Below are 13900 nucleotides of genomic sequence, written 5' to 3' on the forward strand. Positions count from 1 at the left end.
GTGATGATGTGAGATGATAAAATGTCTAAGTGATAAGATGAAGTGAGGTAAATGATGTAGGCATTGTGACATAGTAGCAGGCTACCATTGACCTTTTAACGGTACATCAGAAGGAGGATTATCTACTTCTGGACCACGGTTGACCATGGATCCACTGAAACTGTAAAAAGCAAAACTGTAAATAATGGGGGGACTACTGTACATGAACTATCCAGAATAGGTAAATCCATAGAGTCAGAGCTGTTTGGTGGTCACCAGGGGCTGAGGAGAAACAGGAATGGGGAGTGACTGCTTAATGAGTAAACAATTTTTTTTTTTGGAGTAATAAAAATGTTTTGGAATTAGACAAAGATAGTGGTTGTCCAGCACTGAACTGTACTAAAATGCCACTTAAATTATGCACTTTTATATGGTTAAGTTTATGTTAAGTGAATTTTATCTCCATTTCTTAAGAAAGAAAGCTCTTAGCTCCAAGAAGGTGAAATTGATAGAATACATAATATTTTGTAAACACATTAAAATGAAATGTTAATAAGTGAGGCAAAATTTAAGAATGAATTGGCATTAATACATAGAAAACTAAACAAATAAGAAAAACTAGAAACACTAAGAAAAGTAATCATTTTAGTCAAGCACAGTATTTTTTTTTAAGTTTATTTAGAGAGAGAGAGACAGAGAGAGAGAGTGCTCAAGCAGGGGAGGGGCAGAGAGACGGGGAGACAGAGAAGCCCAAGCAGGCTCCCCACTGCCAGTGCAGAGCCCAATGCAGGGCTTAATCTCATGAACCATGAGATCCTGAACTGAGCTGAAACCAAAAGTTGGACATGTAACCAACTGAGCCACTCAGGTGCCTCTATTTTTATTTTTTAATTTTTGAAAGAGAGAGCAAATTAGCGAGTGGAGGAAAGAGGCAGAGGGGGAGAGACAATCTTAAGCAGGCTCCATGCTCAGTGCAGAGCCTGATCCCACAACCCTGGAATCGTGACCTGAGATGACATCAAAAGTCACACACTTAACCGACTGAGCCACACAGGCACCCCAGTCATCCATAGTATTTCTAAAATTATAGTAATTCAGATATGAATTATATGGTGATGGAGATAGAAAATGTCTGTGGGAGAGAGGGAGAGATGAAAGAACCAGCTCCTGATCTTCCACAGTTCAAATTCAATGAAAAATACCAAAAAGTGAAAAATTTAAAAGTAGAGTACAGAACTACAAAAGACCCCATACTGTCAAGGCAATCTTGAGAAAGAAGAATAAAGCTGGAGGTCCAGATTTCAAGATAAATTACAAAGCTGTAGTAATCAAAACAGTATGGTACTGGAACAAAAACACATAGATCAATGGACCAGAATAGACAGCCCAGAAATAAACCCACAATCATATGGTCAATTAATCTGTAACAAAGCAGGAAAGAGTACACAATGAGAAAAAGACAGTCTCTTCTACAAACGGTGCTGGGAAAACTGGACAAAACTATGCAAAAGAATGACACTGGACCACTGTCTTAACCATACACAAAAATAAACTCCAAATGGATTAAAGACTTAAATGTAAGATCTGAAACCATAAAACTCCTAGAAGAAAACACAGGCAATAATCTCTCTGATATTGGCCTTAGCAACATTTTTCTCAATAGGTCTCCTGAAGCAAAGGAAACAAAAACAAAAGTAAACTATAGGGACTATACCAAAATAAAAAGCTTTTGCACAGTAAAGGAGACCATCAACAAAATGAAAAGACAATGTACCGAATGGGAGAAGATATTTGCAAATCACACATCCAATAAAGAGTTAATATCCAAAATACATGAAAAATTTCTACAACACCAAAAAACAATGATTAAAAAAACAGAGGAGCTGAACAGACATTTCTCCAAAGAACACATACAGATAGCCAACAGACACGTGACAAGATGTTCACCATCACTAATCATCAAGGAAATGCAAATCAAAACCACAATATCACCTCACATCTGTCAGAATGATTAGTATTAAAAACATAAGAAATAACAAGTGTTGTTGAGGATGTGGAGAAAACGGAACCCTCATGCACTGTTGGTGGGAATGTAAACTGGTGCAACCTCTCAGAAAACAGTATGGAGTTTCCTCCAAATAATTAAACATAGAAACACCATCCAATCCAATAATTCCACTACTGGGTATTTACCCAAAGAAAATGAACAATAATTTGAAAAGATATAAGCATCCTTATGTTTATTGCAGCATTTTATAAAAAGTTTTTATTTATTTGAGAGACAGAATGCTCACACAAGCGGGGGAGGGGCAGAGAGACGGGGAGAGAGAGAATCCCAAGCAGGCTCCACGCAGTCAGCATGGAGCCCAGCTTGGGACTCTAACCCATGAACCGTGAGATCACGACCTGAGCAGAAATAAAGAGTCCCACACTTAACCAACTGAGCTACTGAGGTGCCCCTATTGCAGCATTATTAACAATAGCCAAGACATCTGGAAGCAACCCAGGTATTCATCGATAGATGAACAGATAAAGAAGATGTGGTATATACATACAATGGAATATTACTCAGCCATAAAAAAAAAGGGAATGAGATCTTACCATTTGCAGCAACAGTGATAGACCTAGAGGGTATTATGCTAAATGAAGTAAATCAAAGACAAAGAAGACAAATACCATATGATTTCACTTACATGTGGAATCTAAAAAGTAAAACAAAGCTGAAACAGACCCATAAATACAGAGAACTGGTGGCTGCCAGAGGGGAAGTGTGTGGGGGGATGGGCAAAATGAATGGAGGAGAGTGGGGTGTACGGGCGTCCAGTTACAGCGTAAGTCAGAGATGAGAGGTACAGTGTGGGTAATATAATGAATGGTACTGTAATAGCACTGGACGGTAACAGATGGCAGCTATACTTGTGGTGAGCTATGAAAGTGATTGCTGAAAAGAAACAAGTTTAAGAGTGCTTAAAAGTTGCCTCTGGAAGTGGGAAATAAGAAATGGGGGTGTAATGCCACAGGGAATTGCTATTTTTGGTAACAAACTTAAAACTAAAAGGGAAGTGGAGAAGAAATGGTATATATTTACATCAGTTATGAAAACTAGGCTCACCTGGAGAAACTGTGTGAATTCTGTGTAGTTAAGATGCTTCTTCCGATTATGCCCAAAATGCAGTCGGATAAATTCACAGTCCCAGTTAAAAGGGATATGGTGATGAATAATAGTCTGTCCAAAAATTTCTTTGACATTTTCTTAAAAGGGAAGACAAAAATAAACAAATTATATCTGGAATAAGTAGTTTAGTCCACTGCAATGTTCCTACAGAAAGAAATTAAGAGAAATTTCAAGTCAATATTATCTGCTTCTATTAAGATTAGCTGCAAAATTTTTCGTGCCCAGAAACCCATGCACAGGAACACAATTGATACAAAATATAATTTTACACTTAAGATTGTGTACCATTACATATAAGGCCATGAGATTCTTAATTTCTCTTGATTTAATTTTAATTAGGAAGTGATTTATATCTTGCACTATAAATGGCAGCTACTTTGCATTCCTGTATAAAATCAATAGTGTTTTCCCGGTTCCTCAAGGAGTCGAATTAAGCCCTTTATCAGAAGCATGAATACCTAAATTACAGTATAATGCAATATTTGTCATACTAAGTATGGTTTGATTGAGGCTTGATTATTACATTCACACTAGCCTGAATCTGTCTATTGAAGATAGGTATAAGAAATACTACCAAAAGCGTATCATTAGCTCAGCAGCAAGCACCTTATTAAAAGCTTCTGATATTGTCAAAAATATGGTCTTGACACAAAGCTACAAAATCCCCATAAAAAGCATGATTATTAGTCTCAACTATTAAAATATTTTAAGATAAGTGAAATTAGTGATTCACTTTTAAATAAAGAAGGACTAAACACAGTACACTAACTTTAAGATAGGAACCAGTCACACTGTGTAAATATACAACCAAAACCCTCTGACAGCTGGTCTTCATGCACTAACAATGTCAGTCACTTTCTTACACAGTTCTACACTTACTATAAAAGTCAATTCACAAATGACTGGTACTTTAACAAGCATAGACTGGATAGCCTAATTTAGAAGCTCATGCCAAAAAAAAAAAAAAAGTCATTAACAAAGTTAAGAAAGCAGGAAGCCTGTTTTATTGATGTCTTAAGAACAAAATTATTTTCAAATGTAAGCCAATTAGTGGAAGCATTTTACCATCCATAGCTACAATTTTACTAATTAGCAAATACAAGTTTAATGTTTTATAATCTCCAACTATGCTACTTTCTCTAATTTCTGTAAATTCTTTGAATAAGATACTGATCTCATATTGTAAATGGTTTAATGGATTCCCTTTAGTTTTATATACCATTTTTGTCTTGATAAAAGCATTACTGGGGTAGGGAGGGGGAGGTGGAAGACAGTGTAAGAATCCTGAACTGGAAATCCTACCAGTCTGGACTCAATATAACAGCTCCGAATAGGTCACTACTATCAGTAAGTTGGAAGAAGGCATTGGATGTCACTGGGGAGATGGGATTCTCATCTTTTCTTTCAAATGGAATATAGCATTTATTTCTTGCCTAACTAGCAATACTATATCATAATTTTCAAACCACATTAAAATATTTTCACCTTCCATAAACACAAATTAAATATATGGGGTTTTGTTTCTAAAAGCAAAAACAAACAAACAAAAACAAAAAAAACAAAAACTCAGTAGCAATTCATGGGATAGATCTTGGCTTTTAACCAATATAAAAGTTTACCCTCAAATCTATGTGGAATATCAACAGTTGTAAAATATGTCAAAGTTTATAAGATAATTAAAATAATAAGGGTTACCAAAAATAGAGCTAAATATATTAAGAGAGATCAGCAAAGATTTTTTTAGGATCTTTTTTTAAATAATTAGCTGCTTTATTCCCAAATTAATTACTTTGATTTCTTATTTTTAAGATCCAACAAATAGTGTTAAACTAATAAGACACAAAGAAATTAAGGGAAAGCAGAATAGAATAACTTAAACTACTACATATATTTAATTTAAATACTAAGATTATGAAAGGGAATACATTTTTTATAACCTTTATTTTAAAGGTCACAAATCCTAAAACTCAACTATTTGACAAGAAATGTACATACTGCTACCTAGATTAAGTTTTAAACAATGGTGGAATAAAACTGAATTCCCTTTACATGATCAGAAAATATTAGAATATTACTGTGAAATTAATCAAATACAATCAAAGATTCAAAAGCTTTCAAACTATGAAAATTTACTTAATTATGAAAATTGTTTTCTACTATCACAAAAAGGATAAACCGAAGTTATAATGTTGAATTTACATTCAGAAAAAGTTCCATAATAAAAACTTTAACTAAAATCCTATTTTGTAAACTTCCTACCAACCTCTAGCTAAGATCTTGGAATATCTTTGAAACAATTAAAATGATAGCTTAAATTACTCATAGTAATCTTCCCAAATATTGAAGTGTCATTTTCCATGACTATTTGTTTCAACATTTCCTACTTCTCCCAAAGTGGTCATTGATAGCTTTGGACATGATTTTATTATGAGCATTAATATGTGCTGTTTTATTTACCACCCCCCAGACACTTTTAATTATTTTGACTATGTCACAGGCTACAACTATAGTTACTAGGACTAACAAAATTTCAAACCTACTTTGGCACCTCTTGCTGTGTCCCACTTCCCTTCTGTTATTATTTTACTACCAACTGCCTAAGGCTAATTCAGGAAGCTTATAAAAATAATTAGTACAACTATTATTTTAAAATCCAATTCATAATTACCACTTTACCAGGATGTGCTTATCCAAAAAAAAAAAAGTTATACAAAAGCTCCAGAACTGGAGAGCTTCTACTTGTGTGAGGCAACAGCTCAAACATGTGATGCTCTCCTTATCCAGTTTTATCCGGTTCTGCATGACATAAAAGGGAACCCCAATAATCTCAAATATTCCCAATACATCTAACTGAAAATGCATAGCAAGTCCTCCCCCCACCCCCACCGCACCCACAGAGAATCCCGTCTTTCCAGTGGCAAACAAGGGTCTTTAGCTCTAAATAGCATTCCTTGGAGTATTATTTCAGTGGCCATAGTTCTGGCCTGGATGAAAGGGCTATGACAGTCACATCTTATTGGCAGCAAGATCATGATCTACTGTTTTATACTAGGTTGGTATTGCTATGGGATATAGGAATCCATTCGTTTTCTGACATATAGAAAACAATAGACCACTTTTTCACTTCCTGCAGAGCATGGGCTTATGAAAGAGATGGTTTATAATTCCTCTTGAAAAGGGAGTTGGGGCCAGATACAAAAGTAGCCTGTCATTATGTTCTCTTTGCTCAAAGGAAAGGAGTATGATTTGTCAGGAGGGCAGGTAATGGTGACAACTGTGATTAAGTAAAAATGTTCACAGACGTATAACATTAGTCAGTTCAGCTGTATCAGTCACTTATGATGATTGGACTAGATGAATTACACATTGAAGCATATATATTATGTAAATATGTCTTAACAGAGGTTTTAATTTCCCCAACAGCCCACAATGTGTCTCCCCATCTCATCCACCCTCATCCCTCCCCTGGTCCTTATGGGAGCTTCCTACTGGTCTTGTTCACCTTTCTTCAGTACAAAATTACCTCTGACCGGGGCTGGCACTCTTCTCCAAGACTGCCGCCATGCCTGTTCCATGAATGAGCCTGGAAGGAGCTGCTGTACCAACGGTGTGGCCAGAGAACTCCTCCTGTAGGTATACAAGCCATCAGCCCTGTGACACAGCCCACCTACCATCAGCCCAACGACATCCTGATTCCAAGGATTCCAGCCCAGCAGGAGCCACTGCTTCCAACTTAAGAGGCTTGAGACCAAACATTTTTATTGTCAGTGGGGGTGGGGGCGGGGGAGTCCTCAATAGCTCAGTTTCATCTGCATAGTTCTTAAAGTGAAGTCAGAGAGGCTTTTAGAAGGACTCCCACCAAAACAGTGAATTCCTTGTGTATAACTGAACAAAAACAATGGCGAGACTTGTGGAAGTAAAGAGTTTTTCAGTGAAGGAAAACTTGGGGAGAAAGAAGAGGAACAACTAAGAGACCAAAAAAGAAAACAAAGGAAAACAAACAACAACAACAGAATGTTCAACAACAGGAACTTGGTAGAGGAAGTCCCAACCAAAATAGCATGTAGACTCAGTCCCAGACTACTAGGTTCTACTTCCAGTTGGGTCATTAATTTCCTAGGTGACTTCCTCTGTTTCTCTAAGCAAAAGTATTTCTATTAATCCTTTACCTACCTCCAGAAGGGACTACCATACAATTAGTCAACAGAGTAGTCCTGCTGCCAAATATATGTGAAGGTCCGTTTCTCAGGAAGGATGACTTTACATTTAAAGAGCATCTATTACTATAGAAACTAGATGCTTCACCAGTCTATCACCAAATGCATAAAAACTAATAACACTATGACCTTTTTTTTTTAACCTTAAACTCTAAGCTACTCTAGTAGCCTTCAGTATTAACAGGATTTTTTTCTGCAATATCTGAAAGCGGTCTCAAAATTCTTACTGATTTATTTTGAACACCCAGGTGAAGCTCTAATTCTTACTAGACCAAATTAGGTATTGGTTACCATTAGATTTTCATAGTATTCCATGTCTACAGCTTTGTTCCCACTGGGAGAGGATAATTTTTCACATCTAGACTTCCATCTCCCGAACCTTTTAAAAACAGCGGTGGTTATGCCTAAGCCACCCCAATCTATTCTTCCCTTCAGGGAAAAAGAGTCTATTTTAAAGGCACAAATGGAACCCATTTCTATTTGCTGTATTTAATGACAATCAAAAACAGTACCAAATCAAAAGGAATCCCTGCTTTTTCAGGGTTCTACAGTGAGGTGATAAAGATGTGCCCTTGAAAAAAATCACTTTGGAGAGGTCCCATTCCTAGGCAAGCGCTTTGGAACACAATGCTGATGAGATTTTAATAAAAAACTTAGACTGTACAACATATCTTATATTCATTTATTAGTTAATAGACAGGAGTTGGGGTTTCATTTTTTTAGAAGGATTACATCTTTGTTAACGCAATGGGCTTTTATTTTTTAAATGTGGGACAAATGCAAGGCAGCTACTGACAACACAATGTAGTATAACTGGTTATCTAGGTTACCTCAATCTAATTCTATCAAGCAGAATACCCAGTACACTAGAGGCTAGTAGTGAGACCAAGGCAAGTTTAGACTGTATCTAGCACACACCAATCATGCAACGGCCTCCACAAGGCTCAACAGTGGCAGTAACAGATATATAAGCCATTAAGTAATTATCCACAGCATGCATTAGAAATTTTATTAAAAGAACATCAAAGAGGAAACAACTATGGTTTTATTCACTCTTTTAAAAACTCCAGAACCCTCTCCTGCGCTTGCTTGCACATTCTGAAATGGATTACCGAGGTCTCAATGTAAGTCTTCTCCCCCAAAGTAGAGGCATCTCTAACAATTAAAAAACAGAAACAAAAAACTTGTCCAGCACTCAAGTAAATGTTGTTCGATATTCCTATTTACATAAATACTTGCAAAAATGTACACAACTTAAGTATCTAATCTGATGTGTATTAAAAAGCGTATCTAAAAAAACAAAAGCATAGATGAGAACAATATATACAAATACACAGATAATAACATCATCATCATAGTCCACGAGATACCAATGGCATAACAGTTCCCCCCCCTCCCCACTCCATTACACCTGGCATCCAATATTCTCTCCCACCTTTCTCTCCTGGTGTGCACAAGAGAAAATTGTACTTTAAATAAATTCTAAACTAGAAAATATAAGGCCATTTGGTGAAAAGGATTTACAGTTAGAATGGATCTATAATTTCCTTTTACCTAAACATATATCTATAAATAAATAAGCACAATTCATTTTATTAAGTGGATACAAACATGAAAACTGACCTTTAACATAGATCCAAAATCCTATAAAAATAAACTCCAAGTTAATTAGTTCCTTATGCTGAAATTCTGTAGTCTTGAAAACAGCCTGTAATGAGTAGGCCTTAGAAATCTTGTTAAATGGCATTTGTAAGTTTCAATGCTTTTCCTCTTTCCTTAATAATAGAAAATTAAACTTTCTCTCATTCATTATGATTTTTATTTAAGAAAATTTGTCTAAAATGAATCCTCAAAACCAGGGAGGCAAGACAGGAAGGGAAAATGGTCAAGGTCCCCAAGAAACAGATGACCATCATCAAGACAACCACCCAACTGGCCAGGGGCTCCAAGAACAATGTTGAAAGGGCATTCAGCAGTACCTCATTCCATAGGAAGCTTCCTATCTCTACATTATGAAGCAGAAGAATGAAAGCAGGATTTTGGAGGGTTCATATGTTTATTTTTCAGGTCATATCAGGAGCTATAACAACTAAAACTGGTTTGTTTTGCTTCTAATCCTAATTATATTTTCTTAAAATTCTAACTCATGAATCATAGTCTGGGAGAAAAACAAAAGATCTTTAAAATGCTAAAGTTGGGATCTAATAACTACAAGCTCTCATTTGCATGAAATAAGTGTGTTCATAAACCACTCAACTGCTTCTTATACCCATTTTAATCTACTAATCAACACTGGCATGGGTCTTTATTGTTAGTCAACTGGATGAACTGACTTGAGTGACTTGTTTTTTAAAATAGAAATTGGGAAAAGCATCAAATGGAGATGACACAAAGAACCATGATACCAAGGTAGGAAGGACAAAAGTCCCCACAATTTGGTTTTGGGAAATCTAATTCTTAAAACAATGGATACATGATAGAAGCATAGGTCTACCATCACTAACACAGATATTTGTATGGAAGTATTTCCCAAGTATTGCTGCACATTTGGAAGTGAGACATGTGAGAATGTGTGATACCTATTGAAAACAGAAAATGCAGCATTATTAGTGGTCTGGGGTTAATGCTGAGTGATGAGATGATAAGGTTTTATATTTTAAACTACAGAATTTGGGTGCTTCTGGGAAAAATCAACCTTCTTTACGAGGCAGAATGGCCAGAGCTTGCTCCAAAGCAGGAGTATGCCAACATGGATACAGAAACCTAAGGAGTTCTGCATAGGTAATTCTTTGGGGAAATCTTACACAGACAACAACTGGGTCAATGGACAAAAGGAAACAGTCAATGCCAAGCTAGAAAATGTGCCCACTAAAAGCATTAAAGAGCACCACTGGTCCTTCTAATACCTGTATTTTCTCACCATTCTTTTCATGGCAGTGATACTTCCTCCTTTGGGTGTAACTGAAGGATTTTTTTTATAAGACAAATTCTGTGGTGAATAAATATTTAGCTCAGGGAAAGCCTGATTTTCAAGAGTCTCTCTACAACATATTGATGCAAATTCACCCTATTAAAGGGGCTCAAGTTCAGCTTTACAAGATAAAAAAGTTCTGGAAATCTGTTTCACGACTATGTGAATATACTCAATGCTACTGAACTGTACACTGAAAAATGGTTAAGATTTTATGTGTTCTTTTATCACAATAAAAATATATATTTTTTTAAGAAGAAGAGGATTCAAGGTCCTTGAAAACACTGCATTGTTTTTATTGAAAAACCTGTTGCAGGAAAAATTAGCAGATATGGTAAACATAAACTAGCTTCTGCAAATAAGCGTCTTTAAAAACTAAAACATACATGGCTACAAACAGAAATTCTAGTTTATATGCTTGTCAAACACTGATCTTGTGCTAGATTATATGACTAGCAAAGGATTTATATCAATTTCTATATTTAACACAAATGTTAGTTTCAATGTTCTAGGCTTGTTTCCTAAAATCAAAAATCTACAATGGTGATTCAGAGAATGCTAACTATTCTTAACTCCCTCCTTCAGTTCCATTCTTGGTGTTACATCGTAGCACTTTTCCAAACTGCTACTGAGGAGCTATGCACTCTCTACCCAAAAATCCCTTCAAGAATGATATGATTATTCCATGTTGTTCCTCGTCTGTTTCATAAAGAATTTTGCTCAGGCTAGCCCAGAGCAAGAAAAGTTTACACCACATATTTTTGGAATGTAAAAGTGTCAATAAATGACTCAATGAGCAAAGATTCCTTAATTTTTTGCAATTGTCTAATGCTTTAAAGAAAATACACCATTTTAATTGTATCTGTGTAAATTCTTTGAGGAAATCAATACTTCACTTATTAACTAGCTCCTAGATAATCAGCAATTTATATGCATTTACTAGATTTAGCAATTAAAGACTGGACCAGCTTCACTAACTTCACTTATCCCTTATAATCTTTTTTTTTCCTTACCAAATGTCACCTCTCCATTTCCACTCTTGTCAAACAACTGGAAAGCCACTATGAACATAGAATCTGGAGCACACAAAACAGATTCAAATGCCAAGAATTCTTGATAGGAGATCAATCTGCAACAAAATATAACATGTTATTGGCTGGTAAAGAAAGGGAAAATATCAGGCATTTAACCTGTCTTTACTGTATGAACTATAGCTCAGGGTAACCACACAATTGGTAAAGGGAAGTCATCTGGAATTTGCTTCAAAATAATCCAGGAGATGAAAAATATAAATAAAACAAATTTAATAATTATTTTAATAATTACCCAAACTTGGTGATGAGGATATTGAATTTGCTACACTAGTCTGTGTTTTATAGGCTTGAAATGTCAATAATACATTTTTTAAAGGAAGATTCAAAACAAAAGGAGGGAAACTAAAGCACATGGAGTCCTAGAATACTCAGGGTTGTGAAATCAGCCAGTGGCCAAAATTACACTAAAATTGCCTTCAATGATCTTATACAGTTGGCATATGCTAGTATATAGTTTAGAGTCATCTTCCATAGCAAGCTTGCTGCAAACATCCCACACCATGTTGCTGCCATTGGTAAGTGACTAATATCCAAGTAACAGCATTATAAAAATCTGGTTTTTTATAAATATATAAATACATGTAGTTATTTATTTACTTATTCATATTAGTAATGGTGCTGCCTTTTATTCTCAAATGGCCTGGTTTGGACAATACATTTATAGTCACCCTATCAAAAGGAATAGACCTAATCTTAACGTGGCTTCTTGCCCCTCAGGATCTGATCTCTGTATGCCTCCCCTTTGTTCTCTGCACTCCAACCCACTCTTTTTCAATCCCTGCTCCTTCCACCCAGGACCATCACACAACATTTCACTTTCCTTGGAATGATCCCACCATCTCCAAACTTCTGCCCATTTAATTTGTACCCATCCTTACATAGCCCAGATCAAATATAATTTCCTCAAGACAACCAACCATCTCACAGTCTCAAGATGATTTCACTTACCCTTTACAGCCTTACGGCAGCACACTGTACCTTTTTAGTGCCCCTTGCAAAATTTTTATTAAAATAGTTATGTGGGGCGCCTGGGTGGCTCAGTCGGTTGGGCGGCCGACTTCGGCTCAGGTCATGATCTCGCGGTCCGTGAGTTCGAGCCCCGCGTCGGGCTCTGTGCTGACGGCTCAGAGCCTGGAGCCTGTTTCCGATTCTGTGTCTCCCTCTCTCTCTGCCCCTCCCCCGTTCATGCTCTGTCTCTCTATGTCTCAAAAATAAACAAACGTCGAATAAAAAAAAATTTTTTTTAAATAATAAATAAATAAAATAAAATAGTTATGTAATTCATTGTTTAAAGCCTGATTTCCTGCGAGAAGATAGGCTTGTCACAGAGCACAAGTTTGATTCAGGTAAGAACTTGTAAATATTCTTGAATGAACTCAATTTATAATATACGGCTTTTATTTATTTATTTGTTTATTTTTGAGAGAGACTGAGTAAGCGGGGAGGCACAGAGAGAGAGGATTCAAAGTAGGCTCTGCACTGTCAGTGGAGAGTCCAAAGTGGGGCTCAAAACCATGAACTGTGAGATCATGACCTGAGCCGAAGTTAGACGCTTAACTGACTGAACCACCCAGGTTCCCCAGGAATATATGGCTTTACAGAGAGCTATATTTCTCAACACAGATTTAGGAAAATGACTGCATTTTACATTTCATTTTATGTCTCCATTCATCTAAGACATATTTTACATTTGTAGTTTCCTTTTCCATTACTTGTAACACTCTGAATTATGTTTAAGTTACACAAATTACATTATATCCAAAGCAATGGTGCATACTATGCCTTTTCCCTTTATTGAGGGAAAGGCTTTGTGGTGGTATTATTCAGGGCACTAAAGACTATGCCTTCACTGTGCCCCTGCTGAAGACTCTTTGGTGGAATTAGGAGCTTAAGTGCCTAATGAATCCTGGGAAGAACAACCCAATAAACTGTTTATCAGGTCACCTTTCATAATACATTTTATGCATTGGTATACTACTAAAAACACAAAAGCGTGGTTATCATTACACAAATTTTCAGGTAGTAAAAACAAATGAAGTTATAACATATCAGGTAGCATCATCTACACACTCCTAAAAAGCACTGAGTCCTATGAGGTTTTAATAACAATGTATAACACAAGGGTTGCCTGGCTCTGGCTCAGTCGGTACAGCATGTGTCTCCTGATCTCAGGGTTGTGAGTTCAAGCTCCATGTTGGGTGTAGAGATTATAAATAAACTTAAAAAAAAAAAAAAAAGAATATATAACAAATACAGTAATGATATAGGGATGACTTAGAGAAGGCCTTCATTTTCTACATTATGTAATTCTATGTTTGAAATTTTTATCATGAAGAATTAGCATTATTCTTTTGATTATAAGAGTAATTTAAAAACTACAAAGTAATTAGGCTGATTATGAATTAAAAATTTAAAAAAAAACCTGTAACATCATGGTTTTTCCAAAATAGTCTCAGGAATCTGA

The 13900-nt window shown here is 36.0% G+C and overlaps 1 protein-coding gene across 5 annotated transcripts in view; it reads right to left on the reverse strand.

The window, feature by feature from the left end:
• Positions 1-13900, reverse strand: part of SLC25A12 (solute carrier family 25 member 12) — a 209464-nt gene that overhangs the window by 60562 nt on the left and 135002 nt on the right. For 4 of the 5 annotated variants that reach the window (XM_040475386.1, XM_040475384.1, XM_040475383.1 and 1 more), the window contains exons 4-5: positions 11356-11471; positions 3092-3231 (exon numbers count right to left, since the gene is read on the reverse strand). In XM_040475386.1, coding sequence (XP_040331320.1) covers positions 3092-3231; positions 11356-11471 — 256 coding nt within the window. Of the gene's footprint in view, positions 1-3091; positions 3232-6677; positions 6782-11355; positions 11472-13900 lie in introns of those variants that run through there. The other variant, XM_040475385.1, reaches the window with a different exon arrangement.

Source organism: Herpailurus yagouaroundi, unplaced genomic scaffold (assembly GCF_014898765.1).
Source record: "Herpailurus yagouaroundi ecotype Mexico unplaced genomic scaffold, PumYag 140, whole genome shotgun sequence".
Lineage (NCBI taxonomy): Eukaryota > Metazoa > Chordata > Mammalia > Carnivora > Felidae > Herpailurus > Herpailurus yagouaroundi.